This window comes from Siniperca chuatsi, linkage group LG7 (assembly GCF_020085105.1).
Source record: "Siniperca chuatsi isolate FFG_IHB_CAS linkage group LG7, ASM2008510v1, whole genome shotgun sequence".
In the NCBI taxonomy this organism is placed as follows: domain Eukaryota; kingdom Metazoa; phylum Chordata; class Actinopteri; order Centrarchiformes; family Sinipercidae; genus Siniperca; species Siniperca chuatsi.
The window spans coordinates 112,890-139,394 of NC_058048.1; the positions used below are offsets into that span (position 1 = coordinate 112,890).

Sequence of the window (26,505 nt, forward strand, 5' to 3'; positions counted from 1 at the left end):
GAGAGAGTGTGTGAGTGAGTGAGAGAGAGTGTGTGAGAGAGTGTATGAGTGAGAGAGTGAGTGAGTGAGTGAGAGTGTGTGAGAGAGTGTATGAGTGAGAGAGTGAGTGAGAGAGAGAGTGAGAGAGAGTGTGTGAGTGAGAGTGTGAGAGAGTGAGTGTGAGAGAGTGAGTGAGTGTGAGAGTGAGTAAGAGAGAGAGTGTGTGTGTGTGTGTGTGTGTGTGTGTGTGTCCCTCCCCCCAGATCATCACACAAGGCGATCCTTTTAACAGGCGTCACCCCGGAAACACACATTTTCCCTTCTCCCAGAAATACAGCACATACTGCATTCCTGTATGCTGTCTAGCAGGTAATGAATTATACTTGTTAAGGTTTTTTTAATCTCTGTATACTGTTTGTGTATTATCTGATGTATTTGTGTTGCTCTTACCTCATCCTGAGGTAATGTGTGTATGTGTTTGTGGTGAGAGATGAACTCACATTAACACACACACACACACACACACACACACATACAGATATGTGCATGTGGTTGGTTGGTGTGTTTTGTCTCGGCTGAGCTGTTAAGGCGAGCTGGGGAACGAATCGGTGAGTAGATTGTGAAAATGGGTGTTTCGGGGTTGTAACCAGGTGGTGAAATCTGGTGATGAAATCCAGGTTGTCACAAAAAGAAGCGACGTCCCGCAGAAACACAAAGCTTTAAGTTATAAATTCATGAGGTTATTATAAAGATCAGCTCTTTATTGTGATTTGAAAAGAGCAGAGAAGCAGAATCGCTTGTTGACCGGCGTGGAGAAATGCGCTTCTGGTGTCAACAGTCAGGCTCCTGCTCGCAGGAGCAATGACCCAGCGTGGCGCTTCGCGGCGCTTCTGCCTCCTGTGTGTCCCCGGCACTAAGCACTTCTAATTTTTTCATGACAGGAGTAGTGCTGTGTTTTCTACCTTGAAACAGAAGGTCATTATTTTGCTGGCCAGGCTGTTTCCTCTGAAGAGAGTCTGCATGGAGTCGGCCAGCTCCACCTCTTTAGAGAACATGTTCCACAGCAGCTGGTAGAGGAGGTGGCGGGAGTCAAACAGCGTCACCAGGACTCGGGCTAGCTCGTCCTGGAAATTCAACAAACACATTTTCGTCACTGCTGGAAAAATGTTTTATGGAGATATGTTAATGCTACATTTTATACTTTCTTATTTCATATTGCATGCACTGTTTAGTCTAACACACCTGCGCTGAACGCTCAAGAGAAACTTTCAGGTCTTTCAATGAAATAAAATACTTTCTACAAGTCTGAGCACATACTGTATGTTGAGTGGAGTATTATGCCCACTGTCAACATATTGTTTCAAACCAATCCTAAATCAAGAAGAGGTACGCACCCACTGGGACCCAGGAACCACATTAGCCAGTGCCATGGCGATGGGCAGCTCTCCCTGGTCTCCCATCATGGTGACCAGCTCCACCAGTCTCTCAAAGCGGTCAGCCAGAACCGTCTCCGCCAGCGTGTCGAACTCTGTTCCCTGCTGCAGGATCTTGGTCAGCACTTCCATGAAGGTGGCTCGAGTCTGCAGGTCCTTGTGGTAACCCAGACCTGAGGAGGAAGAAATGAATACTGGTACTCATGGGAAAACACTGTTGGTAACTTCTATATAGAAAGCGACATTTTTCAAATGCTGCGACAGGTAATGCTGTGGCTGACTTACCGATGGAGTGCATGAGGCCGCTGTCTACATTAGCGTTGAGCAGGTTGGACATGGCCAGGACAGTGCAGTGGCGGAGGGAGGCCAGGCGGCGGGACATTCCTCTCTTTCGTCCCCCCACTGCTTGGCCCTCATCCTCCACCTCACTGCAGTCATTTAGCAGGTTCATGAACAGGGTGAAGTACCTGCACACCACCACAAACAGCTAATTTATTAGAAAAGGCTTCTCCATGCAGGTTATTTACCACCAGTACAGTGGGCCAATTTGTTCTTTCTCTCAATATATTCAAAAGTGTTGATTTTAGACAGATTCATAATGCTTCACATTTTCTTGGACACATTTCAGTCATCAAAGTGCATTTGTCAATACTGTATGTGAACACTGCATGTTGGACTTTGGCTTATTCAAATGTGTTCTTAGACAGTCATGACTTTAGACTTAGGGGTACTACTGATAATCTTGTGGAGTACAGGGCAGGTTGGATGCCCTGTACTGTACTTCACTCCCTGTATTCCCTCACAAAAATATAAGGAAAGCAAAGGATTTCGCTCACACATCTTGAGTATAAAGCCATCATCATGAAGAGCCAACATAGCTTTTTGCTGAGTTCCAGAAGGCTGGACATTCAGCCCGACCATTTCACAACACACCACAACAGTGTGGAACACAGGATCACTGACCTTATCTTTATGTGATTTTATGTGATGCTGACAAATAAAGTTCACCTATTTCTTTTTAAGATATTGTTTCTTATTCTTATTAGACAATGTACGGCAGATTGATAAACACATGTTTAATAAATATGCAAATTTATAATGTGAAAGGCCTATTATGTGATTCATTTTGTGAAAGGGAGGGGTGTTCCTCGAGCCTGTATAATGATGCAGTGTAAACACAAGCAGCACTTCTACCTGCCAACCACAGTCCGTGCGTTTACATGCACTAAGTATCCTGGTTACATCATAAGACGGTGTAGTCCCTCATTCGTCCAGGAGTGTTCTATCGTAGAAAAGGTTTCAGTCGTAGTCGTCTGGACACTGTATTTAGAATCAAGACGTTTCGGCTCCCATCCGGAAGTCATTCTCAATTGTGGGTGACTTCCGGATGGGAGCCGAAACGTCTTGATTCTGAAAACAGTGTCCAGATGACTACCTTTTCTACGACTGGTTACATCATCTTTCTCCAGTAAGCTGATTTCTTAACTGCCATTTAAACTAGAAACCTGGTCACTGTGATTGAGGTAGGGGATTAGAGAAACCTGGTTTCCCTATGTAGATTTCTGCTGAAGAACACCTATTAACCTCTGCCATGTATAAATGTAACAGGGTTTCTAATCAGCTTTTTACAAGTAGGCATGTGCATGACAAAAGACGGCAGACAGGCAAAGTAACAGCTGAGCAAAGGATGAAAGGAGACCTCATTAAACAGAGTGATGCCTCCTCGTATTTAAAATCAATCCATCCAAAGCCCAAACACACAGTAGGCTCTTGAAGTCTAAAACATTTAAAGTTTTGTTAAATTCAGACACATTCACACTGTGGGTCTGTCTGCCCTCCTCACTGTGTTGTCAGTCTGCTCTGACACAGACACACAGATAAAAAAAGGAGGTCAGGACTGATCCAGCTTCTTTTATCAACAATACAGCGCAAACATGAAAGTCACACTTCCAAAATAAGGTTGAGGTAGGAGAGAAATCGGATTGCTGACCTGCTGCATGCCTATGATTTACAGTAATCTGGTTCCCACACTGCTTGTAAACAAACTGAGTAACTTTTCTTTTCATAATTTACTTCATCCACTAACAGCCCCCCAATGGCTTATCTCATCACTAACTGTCACAGCACTTCACACCCTCTTAGATGTGTGTGCAAGAACATTGTACTAAGCTACATGATTAGAGGGAAAAGTTACATGTTCAGCTGACCATTTTTAATTCAACTTCAGATTTTGCAGTATTTTAGTAATTAGTAGTCTTCCCTTTTAGTGACTGCCAAAGCACTGCCGGCCTCTGTGCCTTTCCAGCCCACTCTGGCTACCTACTCTGTTGAAGACAGACGGAAGTGTCCTGATAAAAACTCAGGGTGTGCTTAATCTTTAAATATCTTAAAATGATTATGAAATTTGGTCTTAAGTGCAGGTGTGTTCTTACTTAAGGAAGAGCTGAGATTTGGCCTCCATCAGTTCTACTCCGTCTCCCTCCTCTGGCTGAAGAGGAAGACCAGCTAACAGAGACACTACTGCCTCCATACTGGCCTGGTCCAGGTCCCTGCACATCACACACACACACACACACACACACACACACACACACACACATACATATATATAAAAAGGTGACAATAGTGAGGAGGGAACTATCTCACTTCCTTACAATGCATTAGCTGAGTTGAGGAGTAGAGTGGCACCTTGTCAGACACTTGATGTCATCATCAGCAGCTTGGTTGGAGGTTCCCATCACCCAGTCAGTCAGGTACTCCACCATCTTGTTCCTACAAACAACAAAGGAAGACAACAGCTTGGGTGAAACCTTCCAAACGGACCAAGAGGGAAATACATTAGTAACTGAAGGAGAAGTAGACCTTAAACCAGGTTTTAGGTTTGGGGTTACTTTTTCACCCTTTGTTGAATTTGTTTAATTAATATTTATGTCCTTCTCAGTTTTTAAGGTCCAGTAAACACACGATATGTAAAAAAGTGGCACAGGTTGCTGGTGTGGAGTCGCAGAGGTGGCTTTGTCATTGACCTGCAAACATCCAGAGTGATGTGTGTATACCATGGTTCTCACACCTTCTTAAACATCAAATTCAAGGACCCGTGGGAATCCTGGTATGCCTAGCATTCAGCTGTTGTCACTGACCTGAACTTCATCTCCTGGCAGAAGGACAGGTCATCTCGTCTCTCCATCATCACCTCCACCAGCTGGCACAGCTTGGTTTTGATCTGGATCGCATGAACCACATTGCCCAGGATGCGCACATACCTGAGGGATGGAGCACAGGTCAATACACCACAATACAATGAAAACAAGCTTTTCACCATGTTAATTCTCAGCTAATTCTCCACAAGCTTTGACAACCAAAACCATTCTGAGGAAGCCTTTTCCTTGTGCAATCAGCATTTTTTATTCAAAATTCAAGTTGCAAATCCTGCTCCACAGTATTGTATTTTTGGCTTTAATGTTTTATGTTTAAAGTGTTTTATTTATATTTTTCACTAGTGTACAGTGATGCATTCGGTGTTCTATTTGTTACATGTCTGCTGCTTTTATGTTTTGATGAGCTTAAGACAATTTTCCACTCTGGTGAACAATAAACTTGTATTCTTTTCTATTCTATCCTGTAGCAAATCAAAAATATATGACAAATACTGGATGTACAAAATGTTACCGTATTTTTTTCTGTTTGTTTTTTCGCTTTAGTGTGTAAATACTTTTTTTGCTTGCTTTTTAATCACTGCTGTAGCATTCAAAGTGTTCACAATTTGTAAAAGGGTCTTTACAAAAAAATTTTTGCCCAGGCAATATTCAAATATGTTTATACACAGACACACAGAATGTAATCCATTCAGAGATCACATGTCAAATGTGGAAGACAGAGGATGGAGGCTTATGGATAGTTTTGCTGACATGTAATAGCTCATGGACTAACTTATCGTAGTGGCTAACAGATTGGTTAGCCAGATAATGATATGATAGCTATTTTCCAGCAGAAGAGGAGCTACAAGGGATGTCACCGCCCCCTCTAAATGTGTCATTTCCAACAGTACTCTGGGATCTGTGGCAAAAAGGTCTCATCAGTCACCATAGGGTGTCGCCAAAACCACTGCAACAGAAATCTTAAGAACTAAAGTTCTACTTTTGGGCCTTATGACTATTTAATATGTGAGCATTTCACAGAGACAGAACGAAAACTGGACACATGTTGTAGAAGCTCCGGGCTTGTGTTTGAACAGTCAGTGACATTCAATAACAGACAGTCACTGGGCCATAGGAAAAGTGTTACCTGGGGAGCAGGGAGTACTGACCTGACCAGGTTGAGCATCATGGTCTCGATGCTGGCCTGTCCCAGGTGTTCAGAGCTGCCCTCTGTGTGGTTATCTAACAGGTTCTTCATGATGGCTATGGTCTGCTCCACAAACTGGGTGTTAGTCTCGTTGATAGGAACCTGGAAACAGGAGAACCACATACATTTCAGATAGAATTTTTTTTTTATTTAGAGGGTTAGGTAATTTTCACAAGATAGAGATTTATCAAAGACGTGCTGTTACAAACTAGAGTAAACAACTGGTTTAAAGATGAATTTAAACTAATACAAAAAACTGACCTGGAAAAGAATAATAAAATTGATTGCAGATTTGGAAAGCTGAATAAGCAGGCCATGAAATGATGATATGGAGGGGAAGAGGGCAAATATGGTCCAAAAAACCTCAATTTATACGTGAATGACTACTTTTTTAATTGCTTCAATATTGTATCAATACAGACAGATTTGGGATGGGGTTAAATTTGCCCACCAACAATGTCTTTAATTTACTTCACTCATCAATTCCATTTTTTATACTAATCCAATACAAGCCAAACTGTGAGTGTCAAGAATTGTAACAATATTACAAGCACTCCCATAGCTCCACTCACCGGCCCCTGTGTGTCAAAGAACTTGCCAATGCTGTTTCTCAGCTTGTTGAACAGCATTGGGTAGAGGGCGGGGCTAAGCTCCAGCCCCAGCAGGTCTTTCACGTTGGTGCGAACGTGGAGGCCAACCCTGTCGTGGCCACACACCAGCAGGGCCAGCAGCCGGTCCAGGAAGCGGCTAACGGGTGTCTCGCTGGAGGCAGATGAGGAGCAGGAGGAGGCCGAGGCCACGGGGTTGGACACATCGCAGGGGCCCATGGAGATCATGGAGTGTTTGCGCTCGCTCATGGGGCCCATAGGTGGGCTGTAGGTGGCTGGGCCAGGGGTGCTGCGCTGCTGGAGACATACACCGCCCAGAGCACACAGGAAGCCCGTCATGTTGATCCACTCCTGCTGTGGGGGGACACAGAGACACTGAATGGCAGGAACACAACACCAGTAGTATTCAACACAGTTTCTCTATGTCCACAATCCACAGGTTCACACTTTTAATCCCACCTGAAGCTCAACGCAAGACCAATTTTTTAGGATTGGTTGAGGGTTGGGGTTAGGGTTAGAAAAGAAATGTGGATTAATTTTTAATCTACAGGAATATCAGAACCTTAGACATAAAGTGAGCACACCACACATCTGAACATCAAGTAGTTAACTAAAATAACTAAACTAATAAAAAATAAATTAAAAACAGATTCTTTAAGAGAACAAATCATATGAAATGTCCTCAGTATGAAAGCAAAGATGGCGGGGAGTTGTGGTTTGTTTTTGTGATTGTTTTTTGAATTTACATCAGTGCTGTACGGAGACATCAGATATCCGTACACAATCTCAGCTCCACCTGCTGACCTCAGAGCTGCTGGACCTCTGCTCTGTCCCCCCATCTCTCTCTCTCTCTCTCACTGATTGGGAGGGTTTGTGCATATTTTGCATGTCTTTGATGCGTCAGATTACGTCACTCCATCTCCTTTTCATTCCCCATGACTCCTATTATATTAATAATATCATTATTTATGCGTGTGTATATACACTGCATCTCTGCCTCCCTGCCCCACCTCCGGTTTCCTGTGCGCTCTCATACTGCTCTTTTCTTATAATAGTCATTCTGTCTCACACTCATTTCCAAGGTGCCCCGACTACAAGCACATCTAGTTTTAAGCAGTTTGAAAACTGTGGTAGCGTCTGGGAAAGACACATCTCTGAACTGCTTGAACTAGAGGACCTCTGATCAAAACAATTTGTCTGAGACAGGAAAATCGTGGCAAAAGTCTTATTATCTGTCCGACATTCCTCTAAGTTTCACCTAAAATCAGACCACTGCCATCTGATATCACATGTGATCACAACTCCATCACTCAAAAGGTACACAGAGAAGAGATTTCTTCTGTGTCATGCTTACCTGTCCATCATCTGCCTTGTTTTTGGGGAAGTTGAGAATCTGTTTGGTGGCCTGGTCCCATTTAGCATATGTGTCCTCCCAAGCCTTAAATTGGAACCAATAGACAATAAACACAATAACAATATTGCACAAACAGAGGTGAACTGAGCAATGAAAAACGCTAACCTGACATCGGAAGTGCATGGGTTTGAATTATATGGTTTGGTTCACATGCTGTGGGTTGTTGGTAAACATATATGTGTCGGCAAATATCACTTATAGAATCAGACACTGTGTGAAATGGTCAAATAACTCATTTTTGCTTTCTTAATGTTGTTTTATCAACTAAAAAGGTGAATTGTGAGACCATGTGAGTAAATTATCTGCAGTCTCAACTAACAGTGATCAACGAAGGTGAGTCATCTAAAGAAAACTGTAAAACCCACTGGAATTTGAACTTAAGGTTACCTCAATGTTTCCTGGTGTGGGGTGCTCTATCCTCCTTAGCAAGGCCATCACCCTCTTCTGCAAGGTGGACCTGCCTGTGGAAATCAGAGCCAAACTGTTAATGGAAACTAATAGTTAAATTCCTTAAGTTGGCAACTTGAGGAATTACATTCTGCTTAGTGGTACAACGGGGAAATTGGGAGCCATTTAGACACAGATTTAACGATGCACCATACTTTTTATTTTCATAATATCCATTATATCAACTAATCTCCACAATCAGGGATTTGGAGCCAGGGGGATACTTAGGCAGGATAGTTTAATGTCCTTTTTAACAACTGTAGACAGAGTTTGACATTCCCCAGTCTAACTTCTTTTGGTATCTGCATGTTTGAAATTTTGTCCAAGCAAAAACAAAAAAAAAAAAAAAAAAAAAAAACTTTTCTCCATTTTGCGGGGCCTGCAAAACAGCTTGATAGAAGAATACTTGAACACTGACCCACTGCAAAAGGTTTTACGCGAGACAATTCATGTAGCTAATCTCATTCCTTAGATCACATCAAGCTGCAACGGGAAAAGGAAGTGAGCTCACAAATATCAGGAATGTTATGGCTGTTAACAATTAGTTTGGTAAATTCCTCATCAATATGCATCAGGCACGCTCTACTACAGTTTAGAGTACCTCACAGGCTCCAAAACATTTTCCAGGAGTAGATGAGATATAGAAACTTGGGACGAAGAAGGTGGGACTAGCAGTACTGACCTGTTCCCATCATGTTGCTGACGGAGGCCAGCTCACTGAAGGTGGGGTAGTTGGGCAGAATGGTCTGGACGGGTACCTCGTCAGCGGCACTGCGGATGTCCGCCTCCTCACAGAGGTGGCGGAAACACGACATGGCCACCAGCACGGCCTCAGTGTCCGGACTCCATAGGAACATGTAGAGACACACCTCCAGCTTTGTCTGCGCCTGCCGGCAGATGGGGATACCGCCGCCCATAGTGGCACACTCCTGGAACGTTCAAGGACCAAACATACAGTTTACACACAGCTTCGCTCAGACAGGGTGCGACACCAAATCTTCAACCTTTCAAAACCACCAAAAATCTGCTTTGCAGCCAGCGAAACAGACTCCAAGAGCACTACACCGCTCAGTGTGCAAGTGGCCTATACCAGTGTAATTTTCACTGATTTGCACAAATAGTCATTACCTCTGCCTTTTAGCTGACTTTTTTTGTAACCAACAAAGCAGTCTGTTGCTACAGTTAAGGAACGAGACTGTACCTTGTTCTTGAGCAGAAACTTGTTCCTGCAGATGAGGATCTCCCTCAGCCATTTGAGAACATCTGTCCCATTAACCATTTGCTGGCCAATCAGTTTGCGGCAGATAAGGAAGAGCACCTGTGAACTGAAGAACAAAGCAAAAAAAGGAGAATGTTTGAAGACACTCTATACTCTGCTACTGAGAAATGTTTATCAGCCACTCAAACTCACACCTGTCCTGGTTGACAAAACCAGTGAAGCCTGTCCAACACATCAAAATCAAGTAAAAGCCCTCCAATATGACGCTTCACTACCTGCAGTGTTTTCAGATCAGTTGCAATGACTTACCCCACCATCTTTGCTGTAGACCGCACAGCACAGAGGGATCAATAAACTATTAGCTGCAAACAGCAATTGACGGGGTCCAAGCACAATGCATGGTTTTAGAGAAGAAGAGAATTTGAAAAGCTTGAAGAGTAGGCAAGGACTTGAACACCCTGGGACTTGAACGCAGGACCTTTGTATTCTCAGGTGAGGTGACATACACTGCGAGCCACTGAGGACATGCTTTGTCATGCGCCTTCTCACATTTTGAGGGAACAAAATGACACAGGCCTTGACACAGTCACAGTAGACACATGTCTACACATGTCGACCAAATTTGGTTGCAATAGCAGAAAGTGTTCAGGAGATCTGACATTTTTTGTAATATAAGCCCTGCAGACAGCATTTGAGCAAACTTACGGCCAGTTATAGCAAAACTCTTATGGAATATCAAAAATCCAAAAAGGTAATTTTTTCCAATTTGGTCCAGAGATGCTCTGTACGAAATTTGGTTGTGAATGAAACCTGAAGGTTTGAGGTGACTGACAGTTAAAACCAGAGAGAGGGAGAGGGGTCAGAGGGCTGAGTTCTACAGTCTCAATCAGCAGATTTGGAGCACCTGTGTGCCTCAGTATTTTTTTCACCTTCAACTCTACTGAGTGCTGCCCTTAGCAGGCTTCGAAATCAAATCTCCACTGGATTATTCACTGGGAAGATATGTTTCCTCACACCTTCTTACAACACGAGGCAATGACATCACATGTGCCAGACTGGGGTATTTTTTTCTATTAAAAGTTAAAACGCTTACAGTCAAAATGTCCGCGCAGCAAATTATGAGAAATAAACATTTTGCATTTATGGCGCCCGTTTGTGGCAGAATATCCCAGGACTGCTCAGCGAAGCTCGGACCTAGCATCAGAACCATAAACTGTATATAAAGATGGACGACACGTCTCAACTTCCACCCACTGTACAAAAATTAAGCCAAAATATCCCAGATATGGGAGCCCCATATGGTGGAGTCTCTCCTGCGCTTGCTCTATGGGCCGCACAATGCGGAAGATCCAGGTAATTTTATACCGGAAACTAACTTTTTTGGCTTCATGCGCCACTGAGCAGCTTTCATAGAAATCAACGGGGCACCACTGCCGAGGGTGTATCTAGTTCTCTTTATACATCCATGTCAGGGACCTGTCATGTCGTCCATCTTTATATACAGTCAATGATCCAAACGTGCAACAAGTTTGGTTACAATAGCTTTAAGCCAATTTTGATTTATGAGTGTTTATATAAAATTGAACTTAAGACACAGGTTTAAAAATGAATAATTTAAAAATCATATGGAATATCAAAATCCCAAAAATTTACTTTTTTTCTGGATTGGTCCAGATATGCTATGTGAAAATTTTGATGCTGATTTCTCAAAATTTGTAGGAGTAGCAAAAAAACAGATTTGGACAAAATTCAAAATGGCGGAAAATATCTCCAGGTGCAAATGGGCATGGTTTATATGGATAGCTTTGCCTGGACCCACAAGATCCAGGAAAAAAGAAGAAAAAAAAGAAATTTGTTTCTGAGACTTACGGTTCAAAAGTTATAGACCAAAACATGAATTTGTTGTTATAGCGCCACCATTTGGCCAATCAGTACAAATCTTTTTGTCTGAGTAGTGGATGAGATTCCCTATCCACTACTCCTATCTGAGTTTGGAAACTGTAGCTGTTACAGATACTTTTAGGGCACAAGAAGAAGAAGAATCCTAACAGATACAGTACCCCTAATTAGCTTACTGGCTTCAATCCCTTCTTTTAACACATATTGTATATCTCAAATTGAATGTAATCAAAACAAAATATTAAAAAAATGCAAAGGGGTCTGAAGACGGTGCAAAGCTACCATGTCACCCGAACCAGCACACCATGGTTGAGTCACAGCAGACAACTGTGGCTCCATGGGTATGAATGGAGGAATAGGGTATAGGAATGGTATTAGAGGGTAGGAATGGTATGAATAATAGGAAGGCATTTGATCTCCCCCTTTTTTATGGAAAGATGAGAAGATTGTTGAGCACCTTATATCCCAGAACGTCTCTATGGGGCCATCAGGATTCCACAGCTCTATGGTCTCTGGCTGGTGCAGAACTAACAGAGCCTGAAAACAGACAGGACAGAAAACAGGAGAGGTAGAGAAAGAACCAGAAGGAGGAGACAGAAACAAAGTAAATACAAAAGAAGAAAGAAACAACAAAAATGAAATGGCTTTTTAGACTTAGACCTGAACCATCCCTTAGTTATGCTGCTATAGGCCTAGACTGCCGGGAGACTTCCCATGATGCACTGAGCACCTCTCTCTTCCTCTCCATCTGTATACATTTTTATCCCATTACTGTATGTTACTAATTTGACATCTTCTCTCTCCCATAGTTTTGTGCTTTCTCGTTTCTCTCCTCTGTCCTGTCGCTTTCAGCAGGTATTTCTGCCTCCAGAGCTGCAGAGACTGGATCTGTGGTTGCGGACCTCCTACTGCCCCTGTGTTCCTGCTCGACAACCGCTACTACAATTATTAGTCTCATTACTGTTATTAATAAAATAATATTACATTATTTTTAATAAAAAATTCATCTGTCTCTCTCTCGCTGTCTCTCATTATAAAGATGGGTTTAGACCTGCTCTATAGGAAAAGTGCAATGACAAAACTTCTGTTACAAATTGGTGCTCCTTCTTTTCCTTTCGGCTGTTCCCTTTCAGGGGTCGCCACAGCGAATCATGTGCCTCCATCTAACCCAGTCCTCTGCATCCTCTTCGCTCACACCAATTAACTTCATGTCCTCTCTCACTACATCCATAAATCTCCTCTTTGGTCTTCCTCTAGACCTCCTGCCTGGCAGCTCCAACCTCAGCATCCTTCTACCAATATATTCACAGTCTCTCCTCTGAACATGTCCAAACCACCTCAGTCTGACCTCTCTGACTTTATCTCCAAAACATCTAACATGACCTGTCCCTCTGATGTACTCATTCCCGATCCTGTCCATCCTTGTCACTCCCAAAGAGAACCTCAACATCTTAAGCTCTGCTACCTCCAGCTCTGCCTCTTGTCTTTTCTTCAGTGCCACTGTCTCTAAGCTGTACAACATCGCTGGTCTCACCACTGTCTTGAACACCTTTCCTTTCATTCTTGCTGATACTCTTTTATCACACAACACACCTGACACTTTTCTCCACCCGTTCCAACCTGCTTGCACTCGCCTCTTCACCTATTTTCCACAATCTCCATTGCTCTGAACCGTTGACCCTAAGTACTTAAAGTCCTGCACCTTCTTCACCTCTGCTCCCTGTAACCTCACCGTTCCACCTGGGTCCCTCTCATTGACACACATGTATTCTGTCTTACTGCGGCTAAGCTTCATTCCGCTGTTTTCCAGAGCAGACCTCCATCTCTCTAGATTTTCCTCCACCTGCTCCCTGCTCTCACTACAAATCACAATGTCATCCGCAAACATCATAGTCCATGGAGATTCCTGTCTAACCTCGTCTGTCAGCCTGTCCATCACCAGAGCAAACAAGAAGGGGCTCAGAGCCGATCCTTGATGCAGACCCACCTCCACCTTGAACTCCTCTGTCACACCTACAGCACACCTCACCACGGTCTTACAGCTCTCATACATGTCCTGCACCACTCTAACATACTTCTCTGCCACTCCAGACTTCCTCATACAGTACCACAGCTCCTCTCTCGGCACCCTGTCATACGCTTTCTCTAAATCTACGAAGACACAATGCAACTCCCTATGACCTTCTCTGTACTTCTCCATCAGCATCCTCAAAGCAAATACTGCATCTGTTGTACTCTTTCTAGGCATGAAACCATATTGCTGCTCACAAATGCTCACCTCTGCCCTTAGCCTAGCTTCCACTACTCTTTCCCACAACTTCATTGTATGGCTCATCAGCTTTATTCCTCTGTAGTTGCCACAGCTCTGCACATCTCCCTTGTTCTTAAAAATTGGCACCAGTACACTTCTCCTCCATTCCTCGGGCATCCTCTCACTCTCTAAGATCTTGTTAAACAAACTAGTCAGAAACTCTACTGCCACCTCTCCTAGACACTTCCATACCTCCACAGGTATGTCATCAGGACCAACTGCCTTTCCACGCTTCATCCTCTTCAACGTCCTCCTCACTTCACTCTTGCTAATCTTTGATACTTCCTGCTCCACACCAGTCACCTCTTCTACTCTTCGTTCCCTTTCATTTTCCTCATTCATCAACTCTTCAAAGTACTCCTTCCATCTTCCCATCACATTCCCGGCACCTGTCAATACATTTCCATCTTTATCTTTAATCACCCTAACCTGCTGCACATCCTTCCCATCTCTATCTCTTTGTCTGGCCAACCTGTACAAATCCACCTCTCTCTCTTTAGTGTCCAACCTAGCATACAAGTCCTCATATGCTCTTTGTTTGGCCTTTGCCACCTCTACCTTCACCTTACGCTGCATCTCCCTGTACTCCTGTCTACTCTCTTCAGTCCTCTCAGCGTCCCACCTCTTCTTAGCTAACCTCTTTCTCTGTATACACTCCTGCACTTCCTCGTTCCACCACCAAGTCTCCTTGTCCACTTTCCTCTTTCCAGATGACACACCGAGTACCCTCCTTCCTGTCACCCTGATCACATTAGCTGTGGTGGTCCAGTCATCTGGGAGCACTTCCTGACCACCCAGAGTCTGTCTCAGCTCCTCCCTGAAAACTACACGGCATTCTTCCTTTTTCAACTTCCACCACATCGTCCTCTGCTCTGCCTTTGTCTTCTTCATCTTCCTCACCACCAGAGTCATTTTACACACTACCATCCTGTGTTGTCTGGCTACACTCTCCCCTACCACTACTTTACAGTTACTGGTCTCTTTCAGATTACAACGTCTGCACAAGATGTAGTCCACCTGAGTGCTTCTACCTCTGCTCTTATATGTCACCCTATGTTCCTGCCTCTTCTGGAAGAAAGTGTTCACTACAGCCATTTCCATCCTCTTTGCAAAGTCTACCACCATCTGTCCTTCTGTGTTCCTGTCCTGAAGACCAAACCTGCCCATCACATTCTCATCACCTCTGTTCCCTTCACCTACATGCCCATTGAAATCTGCACCAATCACCACTCTCTCACCCCTGGGGATGCTCTGCATCACTTCATCTAACTCACTCCAGAATTTCTCCTTCTCTTCTAACTCACATCCTACCTGTGGGGCATAACCACTCACAACATTGAACATCACTCCTTCAATTTCCAGTTTCAGACTCATCAACCTGTCTGATACTCTTTTCACCTCTGGAACATTCCTCACAAACTCCTCTTTCAGGATAACGCCTACTCCATTTCTCTTCCTATCTGACCCATGGTAGAATAACTTGAACCCTGCTCCTAAGCATCTAGCCTTGCTACCTTTCCACCTGGTCTCCTGGACACACAGTATGTCCACCTTCCTTCTCTGCATCATGTCAATCAACTCTCTAGCCTTCCCTGTCATAGTCCCAACATTCAAAGTCCCTACTGTCAGTCCTACATTCTTAGCTTTCCTCTTCTCTCTCTGCCTACGAACACACCTTCCTCCTTTCCTTCGTCTTTGACCAACAGTAGTCCAATTTCCACCGGTACCCTGTAGGTCAACAGCACAGGTGGCGGTCGTTGTTAACCCGGGCCCCGACCGATCCGGTATGGAAGTCATTTTCACGATTCGCATTTTTAATTTGGCATGTGTTTTACGTCGGATGCCCTTGCTGACACAACCCTCTGCATTTATCCAGACTTGGGACTGGCACAAGAAGACACTGGCTTGTGCCCCCTTGTGGTGCTATATAAATAAAATTAAACTAAATAGACTGAAACTTTTCCTATGTAATGTCTCAAATACACTGATAAAGTTTGCTGTTATTTACTTCAACTGCAGAGAGAACCAGGCCTTTATCTTTATTTATATTACAGACAGACCTGTATTAATAGTAGTAGATTTCACAATTTTTTGGTAAGAAGCCTCACTGCTCCCGTTTTAATTTGCTGTGAATACAAACAACACTTCCTCCATATTTACCTGTAGTCTTGATAAATTCATCATAACGTACATTTCCACAGCTCTAATTCCATCGGTACAACAACAGAGTCGTGTCATACTCACCACTCTGCTGAGAACACTCTTTTTAACACAAATACTGTTTTCGTTTTATAAATACTTACAGTTGCCTCAATTTCGCTATTTTTCTTTTTTTTATTATCATCATTTTGGGCTTTTTGTCTTTATTTGATAGGAACAGTTGAAGAGAGACAGTAAATGTGGCAAAGAGAGAGAGGGGATGACATGCAGCAAAGGGCCACTAATCAGTGAACGTAACTCAATTCCTGCACAGATGTTTCACATTAAAAGCATTCCGGCAGTTTAAAGGGTATCATTCCTCCCATCCATGATAGGCTTTTAAATTGAATCATCTGCAGGAAGTGTTGAAAGAAAAGTCTCTCTGCCTTTTTTTCCCTGTTTCTTATGAGTCCACTGACTTAATGGAAGTGCAAGACTACATTTCTGGAATTCCCCTTTGATGTCAGAATAGTACAAATATGTTCTTAATGTCCATAATGTAAATTGAAAATCTGATTTGTGAGGGAAAAGAAGTTTGGGAAAAAGTTGATAACAAGAAAATAACTGTTCTTCATGTCAGAATTCTACAAATTCTACCCTTGTCATCTGCCATAAAAATGAGAAGCGTTAGTCATACATTTAGTGAAAAGAGTGGTTTGGTCTCTGACCTCCATGGCTTCTTGTGAGAGCTGGGTGGTGTTGGTTAGAGGCACTAGCTGCACCAGGCCGGTGATGAGTTCTGCTGTACTACTCTGCATCTCTGGAGCTTGCTTCACTGGGTTCTAACACACACAAAAGCTATTTAGGAGCAAGTTCTTTGTCATTCAAGCCATAAACAACACAGCTGAAATGAATTAACACTGACATGAAATAAAACAAAAATAAACAAAAAACATCTAAAGTCTATGAATGTATTAGAACCTGCATGCAAGAAAAATAGTCACCGTAGAAACTTATCATAATTAAACTAATAAATTAAAGTTGTTTTTAGCTGCTGAATCATTCTGACATGAATGTTGTGGCAGACTCACATGCAACATGAGTTTAGGGTCAGCGTGGATGAGTTTGACCAGAGCGAGAAGGAGGCACTTGTAACTTCGAGTGTCTTGTTCTGCAGCTTTCTCTTTGAACTTGAGGCTGGTGGTCATCTTCCCTTTGAATGTCAGACTCTGTGGGAGGGCAGCAGACAACAGGGAGGACTCTGGATAGGTTCAGGCACATTGTTTACCAACTGCATTAGAGTGTCCAGAGAATATGTTGACCGGGAGTGGACTTTGGAGCAAATTCAAGGTGTTAATTATACATTCTGATTGATGCAGTCAAATGAACTTCTGAGCAGAAGCAAATTATGTTCAGATTTGTTCCCTCAGGTCCATTTGATTTAGGTGATGACTGATGAATAAAGAAAATGTTACACTGATATAGTCTACATTTTTCTTCTTGTCAACAAATCCCATGTGCGGAGTCAAACCAACACTGAATTTATCTACTAACAAGTGTAGCAGTGTTGTACAAGTATTGTCCAATTATTACATTACTAAATAAATGAAGTACAGAAAATTCCAATTTATTACAACATGAGTCTTATTTTGTAGGTTTAGTCATCATTCCTCTCAGTAATATTAATATTGAAGTCTAAGTTGGATCCGCTGGCGGGGGAGGAAGCCGGACAGACTTGGCAGGCCCAAGCGTATCGTGAGGGTCTGCTGGGAACGTCTGGCGGAGCCCTCTGCCAGCAGGGTCTACAACTCACACCTCCGGGAGAGCTTCTCCCAGATCCCGGGGGAGGTTGGGGACATTGAGTTCGAGTGGACCATGTTTTCCACCTCCATTGTCGATGCGGCGGCTCGTAGCTGTGGTCGCAAGGTTTCTGGTGCCTGTCGCGGCGGCAATCCCCGAACACGGTGGTGGACGCCGGAAGTAAGGGATGCCGTCAGGCTGAAGAAGGAGTCCTATCGGGCCTTGTTGGCTCGTGGGACTCCCGAGGCAGCTGACAGGTACCGGCAGGCTAAGCGTGCTGCAGCCCGTGCGGTCACAGAGGCAAAAACTCAGGACTGGGAGAGGTTCGGAGAGGCCATGGAGGAGGACTATCGGTCGGCCTCAAAGAAATTCTGGCAAACCGTCCGACGGCTCAGGAGGGGGAAGCAGTTCTTCACCAACACCTTGTACGGTGCGGGTGGAGAGCTGTTGACCTCGACTGGGGATGTTGTCGGACGGTGGAAGGAATACTTTGAGGATCTCCTCAATCCCGCTGTCACGTCTTCCGAAGAGGAAGTGGAGGCTGGGGACCGGAGGCGGACTCATCCATCACCCTGGCCGAAGTCACTGAGGTTGTTGGCAAGCTCCTTGGTGGCAAGGCTTCGGGGTGGATGAGATCCGTCCTGAGTATCTTAAGTCTCTGGATGTTGTGGGACTGTCTTGGCTGACACGTCTCTGCAACATCGCGTGGCGGTCTGGGACAGTGCCTCTGGACTGGCAGACCGGGGTGGTGGTCCCTCTGTATAAGAAGGGGACCGGAGGGTGTGTTCCAATCACAGAGGGATCACACTTCTCAGCCTCCCGGTAAGGTCTATTCCAGGGTACTGGAGAGGAGAATTCGTCCGATAGTCGAACCTCGGATTCAGGAGGAGCAGAGTGGTTTTCGTCCCGGTCGTGGAACACTGGACCAGCTCTATACTCTCCATCGGGTGCTCGAGGGTTCATGGGAGTTTGCCCAACCAGTCCACATGTGCTTTGTGGATCTGGAGAAGGCATTCGACCGTGTGCCCCGGGCGCTTTGTGGGGAGTGCTCTGGGAGTATGGGGTCCGGGGCCCTTTGCTAAGGGCTGTCCGGTCCCTGTATAACCGGAGCAGGAGCTGTGTTCGCATTGCCGGCAGTAAGTCAGACCTGTTCCCGGTGCATGTTGGACTCCGCCAGGGCTGCCCTTTGTCACCGGTTCTGTTCATAATTTATATGGACAGAATTTCTAGGCGCAGTCAGGGGCGGAGGGTGTCCGGTTTGGGAACCACAGGATCTCATCTCTGCTGTTTGCAGATGATGTCGTTCTGATGGCTTCTTCAAACCAGGACCTGCAGCATGCACTGGGACGGTTTGCAGCCGAGTGTGAAGCAGCTGGGATGAGAATCAGCTCTTCCAAATCTGAGGCCATGGTTCTTGACCGGAAAAAGGTGGTTTGCTCTCTTCGCGTGGGTGGGGAGTCCTTGCCCCAAGTGGAGGAGTTTAAGTATCTCGGGTCTTGTTCACGAGTGAGGGACGGATGGAGCGTGAGATTGACAGGCGGATCGGTGCAGCGCCTGCAGTGATGCGGGCGCTGTATCGGACCGTTGTGGTAAAGAAGGAGCTGAGTCGAAAGACAAAGCTCTCGATTTACCGGTCAATCTACGCTCCTGCCCTCACCTATGGTCATGAGCTTTGGGTAGTGACCGAAAGGACAAGATCGCGGATACAAGCGGCCGAAATGGGCTTCCTCCGCCGAGTGGCTGGGCGCTCCCTTAGAGATAGGGTGAGGAGCTCAGTCACACGGGGAGCTCGAGTAGAGCCGCTGCTCCTCCACGTCGAGAGGAGCCAGCTGAGGTGGCTAGGGCATCTGATCCGGATGCCTCCTGGGCGCCTCCCTCGGGAGGTGTTCTGGGCATGTCCCACCGGGAGGCGGCCCCGGGGAAGACCCAGGACACGCTGGAGGGACTATGTCTCTCGGCTGGCCTGGGAACGCCTCGGGATCCCCCCGGAGGAGCTGGAGGAAGTGTCTGGGGCGAAGGAAGTCTGGGAGTCCCTGCTTAGACTGCTGCCCCCGCGACCCGGCCCCGGATAAGCGGAAGAAGATGGATGGATGGATAGTCAATAAGTTAATTGCTGATCCACTGGAACTATTATTGTCATTATTCCTATGACTATCATTCCTATTATTCTCTCTCTCTCTCTCTCTCTCTCTCTCTCTCTCTCTCTGCCTGTTAAAAGGAAGTTTTTTTCTTGGGTCTCTGTAAATAATAATATAAAGAGTACAGTCTAGACCTGCTCTATAGGAAAAGTGAATATTCAGAACTTCTGTTATGAATTGGCGCTATATAAATAAATTTAATTGGAACTGGTATTTGCCTTCATACTGACCTAATTGACCTAAGAGAATCGTGTGCAGTTTGTCTGTGCAATGAGGGATTAGTGACATTTCAGGTGCGCTCACTGTCAGTCTGACCTACAAATAAAGTGGTTTAGATCATCTAAATAAACTGTGGTTTGTTTCCAACCTGTCTGATCGTCTGACTGCTCGAGCTTGTTGTTAGACTTCATTGTAGGTATGTCACCGTGTTCCTTAAACTAAACAATTACTTTGTTTTAAGAAACTCGAATTATCCTTCAATATGTATTAACATCTTCATTTCAATTTTGGGTACTTCTAGGATACTTTTTTTTATCCATACAACGCATCTTCATATTTAGGAGTTAAACAGGTTCATTAACTGTCCGTCTCAAACTTTACACTAACTATGATTTGGCATGTTTAAGGTAGTAAAGTAATGTAACATGTTGCTGTCCTCTCACCGGTGTCATGCGCAGTGGAGCGTGGGTGCCAACACCTTGGATCACCCGGTTGAGGGTGTCTGAAAACATAAAGCGAAGCTCTCCGGAGTGGCAGTACACTGCATCGATCTTAGGCCACCAGTCCAGATGGGACTGAAAGTAGACAACATAGGACGAGATATGACAAGTGAAGGTAACACATAAAACTATTCTATCATGACTAATGTGTGAAGAAGCTCTGCAGACTTACATTGGTGATTATTCTGTGCAACGAGTTGACCAGGACAAAGTGAAAGGTGGAGGGAGAGGAGGAGGCCAAACAGACCTTCAGGACAAAGAGGAGACACTCATGAGAATTAGCTAGAGCTACTGATATTATGGGGCTGCTCCATGATGTTAAGTAGGGCAAAAATTACAAGTAATAAATGAATATCACTTCTTTTCAGTCCACCTTAAAGTGCTGGTTGTTGTGAGGATTGATGCGAAAACAAGAGACGAAGCAGTCCATCATGAGCTCCACGTCAGCATTCTGGCTGCCCGTTCCCCTCCAGAAGGGTTTGGCTGGGTTGAACAGCAGAGCCTGGTGGGACAGGGAGGGCCACAGGTCACTTCGGGTCATTTAAAAGCACATTTCTGGTGAGATATATTCCAGACTTGACACAATACGCTCATAGAGAGGAATAACTGGTGGTCAGTTACACATTCAGCTGAATATTGGGGGAAATTACAAGTGTTACAAATAACTGGTAATTTATGGGAGAAAGCAATGTTAAGTGATGTGTTGGATAATAAGTAACAAGAAACTGTAATAGAAAAATGTCAAAGATATGATTGAGATTATTTATTAACAGTGTCTCCATCACATAGTTCTTCCATCAGAGAGCACTGACTAGTTGATTTTTACACTGTAAAATGTCCCGATGAGTACATACTATATGAAAAAAGGAGTCTGTAATTTGTGAATGTATGTATGTATGTATGTGTGTGTGTGTGTGTGTGTGTGTGTGTGTGTGAACCTAGAAAACAATGTTTCTATTGAGACAAGCTATGAATTGACAGCACAGTGTGCTGCTTTCTCACTTGTTAAAAGTCAATCTAGCTCACCCAGCAGTCGATCTCTCTCCCTGCGATCAGCTTAAATAACAAATAATAAATAGCCAGATCATCCAAACAAGATGGTATGTCAGTGTTCTAAATGAATGGTTGTATTGGTCTATGCAATCTACAGGAAAAAATAAACATGATAGAGTAATTAATGTTGCACTGCAATGTGTTTCAAGGATAAAACATGAGACACTACTTTTGCTACAAAGAAAGTTGGAAAAGAGGCTGTGATGAGCCCTGGTAAGCGGACGTCTGTAGAATTTCAAAACAGGACATTGGGTTTTTAGTCTCGCTGAAACAGAAATGACTGATATCATGCTGTGGAAGGCGACTAGCGCGTCTGGTTGATTATGACACTTTTTCTAAAACATTTAAACTACCCAACACTATATAAACTACTTAAAATTAGCTCAAGCTTAAATATCAACAGCAGTAAAATGCAACATACACATTAATGCAGCAGTAATATTAATCCAGAAACATCATATATAATAGTAACACTAACACTGACAGGGACCATTTTACTATGCGATGAGTACTTTAAGTAAAGTTTGCTATAATACTTACATACTTTTACTTCAGTAAGGTTTAAAATGCAGAACTTTTACTTGTAGTGGAGTATTTTCACAGTGGGGTTGCTATTAGTACGTTTGCTTAAGTAATGTAACTTATGCATGTAGTAATGTAACTTACGCACGAATGCTGTTTGTTGACTTCAGCTCTGCATTCAACACTATCACCCCTTCCAATTTAATCACCAGACTTGGAAACCTGGGCACTAACACCTCCGTATGCAATTGGATTATGGACTTCCTGACAAACAGACTTCAGCTTGTTAGGTCAGGCCACAACTGCTCTGCCACCATCACACTCAACACTGGCGTACCACAGGGCTGTGTGCTGAGCCCCTTCCTCTACTCCCTCTTCACACTCGACTGCAGGCCTGCGCAAGTTTGCAGACGATACTACGGTGATTGGTCTCATCAGCAACAACGATGAGACTGCCTACATCGAGGAGGTCCAGCACCTGGCCACATGGTGCTCAGACTAACACCTCCAAGACAAAGGAGCTCATCGTGGACTTCAGGAAGGAGCATCGGCGTGCAACGGCATTCACACTGCCATAGCACAACTCCAGACTCAACACCCGAATGCACTCATATTAATCTCGGGTGACTTCAACCATGTCAGTGTTTCAACAACACTGACTAATTTCACCCAGTATGCGAGTTGTCCTACTAGAGAGGAGAGGACACTGGACCTGCTGTATGCTAACGTTAAGGACGCATACAGCTCTTCCCTCCTCCCCCCTCTGGGTAGGTCAGATCACAACCTGGTTTACCTTAAACCCTGCTATGTGCCTCAGGTTAAAAGGCAGCCTGCGACCACAAGGACAGTGAGGAGATGGTCAGGGGAGGCCTATGGGACACTTCAGGGATGTTTTGAGGTGACAAACTGGGATGTACTCTGTGAGCCTCATGGAGAGGACATTGACGGGCTCACTGAGTGCATCGCTGGCTACATTAACTTCTGTGTGGACTGCAATGTCCCAACTACCCGAATAACAAACCGTGGGTAACAAAAGGACATCAAAGACATCCTGAATGCCAAGAGGAGGGCCTTTACTGATGGTAATAGGGAGGAGGTGAGGGCAATCCAGGCCGACCTGAAGGTGAAAATCAGGGAGGCCAAAGAAAAGTACAGGAGGAAGCTGGAGCGGAAACTCCAGCAGAACAACACGAGAGAGGTCTGGAGCAGCATGAAGAGCATCACTGGCTTCAGACCGACTGGCAGCAGAGGAGTTGAAGGCAGTTTGGACAGGGCCAACGAACTTAATCTGTTCTTTAACAGATTCGACACACAGGCTCCTGCTCATCCCCCCTCTAACTCAGCTGCTGTCTGCCCTCAAGCTCCTCTGAGTACTCTGCTCCCCCCTTCCCATCAGGCTAACGGCCCTCTTCACACTTCAGTTCGCCTACCAGCCCCGGCTGGGAGTTGAGGACGCCATCATCTTCCTGCTTAACTGCATCCACACCCACCTGGACAAGCCAGCAAGCACAGTGAGGATCATGTTTTTTGACTTCTCCAGTGCTTTCAACACCATCCGGCCGGCCCTGCTGGGTGAGAAGCTGGTAGCGATGCAGGTGGAAGCCTCCCTTGTGTCCTGGATTATGGACTACCTGACTGGCAGACCACAGCACGTGTGTGTGCAGCACTGTGTGTCGGACAGCGTGGTCAGCAACACTGGGGCCCCTCAGGGGACTGTCCTCTCTCCCTTCCTCTTCACCATCTACACCACGGAAGGGTAGCGGACGCCAACAGACGCAACAAACTGATCCGTAAGGCCAGTGACATTGTGGGGGTGGAGCTGGACTCTCTAGCGGTGGTGTCAGAGAGGAGGATGCTGGCCAAACTACACGCCATCTTGGACCGTGTCTCCCACCCGCTCCATGACGTGCTGGTCAAACAAAGGAGTACCTTCAGCAGAAGACTCATCCCCCCCCAAAAAGCACCACAGGAAGTCATTCCTGCCTGTGGCCATCAAACTCTTTAACTCCTCCCTCTAAGTGTTGTATGACCTTAGGTCACTAAACTGGACATTTATCATTACATCTCTGCCATACTTGAAATAATTGTGCAATATTTAGTTTTTCCTATTTTAGTTTTTCCTATTTATTGATATTGATATTATTCATACCTTCATTACTGCTGTGCAATATCTTAATAATCTCAATAATCGGAAGTCATTCTCAATATATATTGAGAATGACTTCCGGATGGGAGCCGAAACGTCTTGATTCTGAAAACAGTGTCCAGATGACTACGACTGAAACCTTTTCTACGATATCCTGCACTTGCTTATTGTACTTAAACCTAAACCTGCATTTTGTTGCCTTGTACTTGTACGTGTGTAATGACAATAAAATTGAATCTAACATCTAATGGACCTGAATACTTCTTCCACCTCTGGTTAGCACACCTACAGTCTAACTGCACCTGTGTGTTACCGGCCTGTGTGTGTCCAGCGGGTTTGTTGTGAAAGTGAGTTTTTCCCGGTGTGTCAGGGGTAGTTACGTTACTATAGTCAGCCATAAAGTGTGCAGATAAGCTCAGGTTGCAGTATAACAGTTACTGAAAGACTGTGTGTTGTGTTTGCTGCCACAGAAAATAAATAAAAGGTTCCTGTTTATGTAGCATTACTACAGCGTCTTCTAACGTAGACCATAGTGCAGACTGTGAACAGCTAACTACTTAGCAGCTTCGAATCAGGCTAAAGGCATTTAAAATAGCCTAAAACCGGAGGTCTCACAAATACGTTTCGGAGCTAAAAGCCACAGGTAGAGTAATCAGAGCGATTAGATGATTGATCCCATTTCTAGTGATATTTTTCACTGTGGCCTGTAACTTTTGAACAGCAAGTTTCATAAACAAAACTCTTTTTCCTGTATTCTGTGGGTTCAGACAAATCTATCCCTATAAGCCACCCCCATTTGCGCCTAGACTGATTTTCCGCCATTTAGAATTTTGTCTAACTATGTTTTTTCGCTGCTCATCCTACAAATTTTGAGCAATCAAAAACCAAATTAGTTACAGAACATCTCTGGTCCAAGCTGGAAAAGGCTACTTTTCCAGATTTTTGATATTCCATAGAGTTTTGCTATAGCTGGCCCTCAAAGTTTGCTCAAATGCAGTGGGCAGGGCTTATAATACAAAAAAATGCCCTATCTCCTGAACACTTTGTGCAATTGCAACCACATTTGGTGGACATGTGTAGATATGATGTCTGAGTGACAAATTTGGTACCATTTGGCCAATACATGGCAGGTTGGCATCTAACTATAAAGGAAGGAATCTCTGTCTGTCTGTGTGTCTGTCTGTGTGTATGACTGTCCTTCGCATATCTCGAGAACCGTTCATCCAATCGACTTCACACTTGACGGATGTATTGTTGAGGTCCCAAGGACCCAGTGTCAAGTGTGAAGTTAATCAGATGAGCATTTCTCGAGAAAGCTGCAAGCAGCCATACCACGGTTCTTGACAATGCTGCAAGCTGCACTACCAGGGGCCAAGCAATCGGACCACTCTGAATGGGAACTAAAAAGATATTAAAAGCTTTCCTTACTAATGAATAGGCAACACTATGGTTTCAGAACCGCAACCCGACGTCACGTTGGGCAATCCAGCGATCACACCGGTCAAACAGCTCCACAGTCAGTAAAGCAGTTCATGGTTTGTGTTCATTTTTTTGAGAGAGAGAGAGAGAGCGACACAGACATTTGTGGTCGAGCAACCTATAGATTGAATAAAGAGAGAGCGCGCCGGAGAAAGCTGGTGAATCAGAGAAATAAAACGTTTACGTTATTTTCTGATTGTTTCACAGCCGTTACGTTCTAAAGCTGTCGTCATTTCAGCGTCGATGTCAACGATTACATCAACAACTTGCGGCAGCCCTACATCGAATGATTGAATTTTCGAGTTGCAGTGACAAAAATGCATACAATGAAGGAAAGTGAAGAGAGAAAGTCCATTTGCAGTAAACTGGTCAGACCTTGAGATCCATGACGATGGACTGGACCAGGAGGAAAATGGTTGAGTGATCCTCCCAGTTGATGTAGGTGGAGGCTTTACACAGTTTGACACAGGCGATGGCAGCACTCTCCATCAGCTGCTTACTGCCACCTTGGCCCGCTAAAGCTTTCCGCAAACTATCCAAAAACAGTTTCTGCAGACACAAAAGGACAGGAAAGTGTGAGTGCTGGAGTCAGTCTCTGCTCTGTGTGTGTGTCTGTGTTCTTTCCTCCCACCTTGTTGGCCTTGCTGTCTTCCACGGTGTCTTTGGAGATGGTGTGTGTGATCTCTGGACAGAGGATGAGGAGGATGATCTGCAGTGGCCACACGGCTGCCTTCCTCTTGGCGCTCTCCGCAAAGCTGTCCACCAGGTCAAACAACTTCTCTGCAGCTTCTGAACACACACCAACACACACACACACACACACACACACACACAGTTAATGAGACAACAACTTCA

At 44.6% G+C, this 26,505-nt stretch overlaps 1 protein-coding gene across 6 annotated transcripts in view; it reads right to left on the reverse strand.

Moving 5' to 3' along the window:
* nf1a (neurofibromin 1a) overlaps nt 1-26,505 on the reverse strand; it is a 144,657-nt gene that overhangs the window by 95,380 nt on the left and 22,772 nt on the right. For 5 of the 6 annotated variants that reach the window (XR_006378492.1, XM_044201229.1, XM_044201227.1 and 2 more), the window contains exons 8-27: nt 26,282-26,439; nt 26,026-26,199; nt 20,824-20,952; nt 20,623-20,697; nt 20,394-20,525; nt 16,885-17,022; nt 16,522-16,635; nt 11,801-11,880; nt 9,427-9,550; nt 8,908-9,154; nt 8,166-8,239; nt 7,719-7,802; nt 6,329-6,718; nt 5,719-5,858; nt 4,553-4,675; nt 4,101-4,184; nt 3,845-3,961; nt 1,698-1,879; nt 1,374-1,585; nt 942-1,103 (exon numbers count right to left, since the gene is read on the reverse strand). Coding sequence is in view for 5 of the 6 variants with exons in the window: in XM_044201229.1 (XP_044057164.1) it covers nt 942-1,103; nt 1,374-1,585; nt 1,698-1,879; nt 3,845-3,961; nt 4,101-4,184; nt 4,553-4,675; nt 5,719-5,858; nt 6,329-6,718; nt 7,719-7,802; nt 8,166-8,239; nt 8,908-9,154; nt 9,427-9,550; nt 11,801-11,880; nt 16,522-16,635; nt 16,885-17,022; nt 20,394-20,525; nt 20,623-20,697; nt 20,824-20,952; nt 26,026-26,199; nt 26,282-26,439 (2,939 nt within the window). In the remaining variant the exon portion in view is untranslated. The remainder of the gene's footprint in view (nt 1-941; nt 1,104-1,373; nt 1,586-1,697; nt 1,880-3,844; nt 3,962-4,100; nt 4,185-4,552; nt 4,676-5,718; nt 5,859-6,328; nt 6,719-7,718; nt 7,803-8,165; nt 8,240-8,907; nt 9,155-9,426; nt 9,551-11,800; nt 11,881-16,521; nt 16,636-16,884; nt 17,023-20,393; nt 20,526-20,622; nt 20,698-20,823; nt 20,953-26,025; nt 26,200-26,281; nt 26,440-26,505) is intronic. The other variant, XM_044201228.1, reaches the window with a different exon arrangement.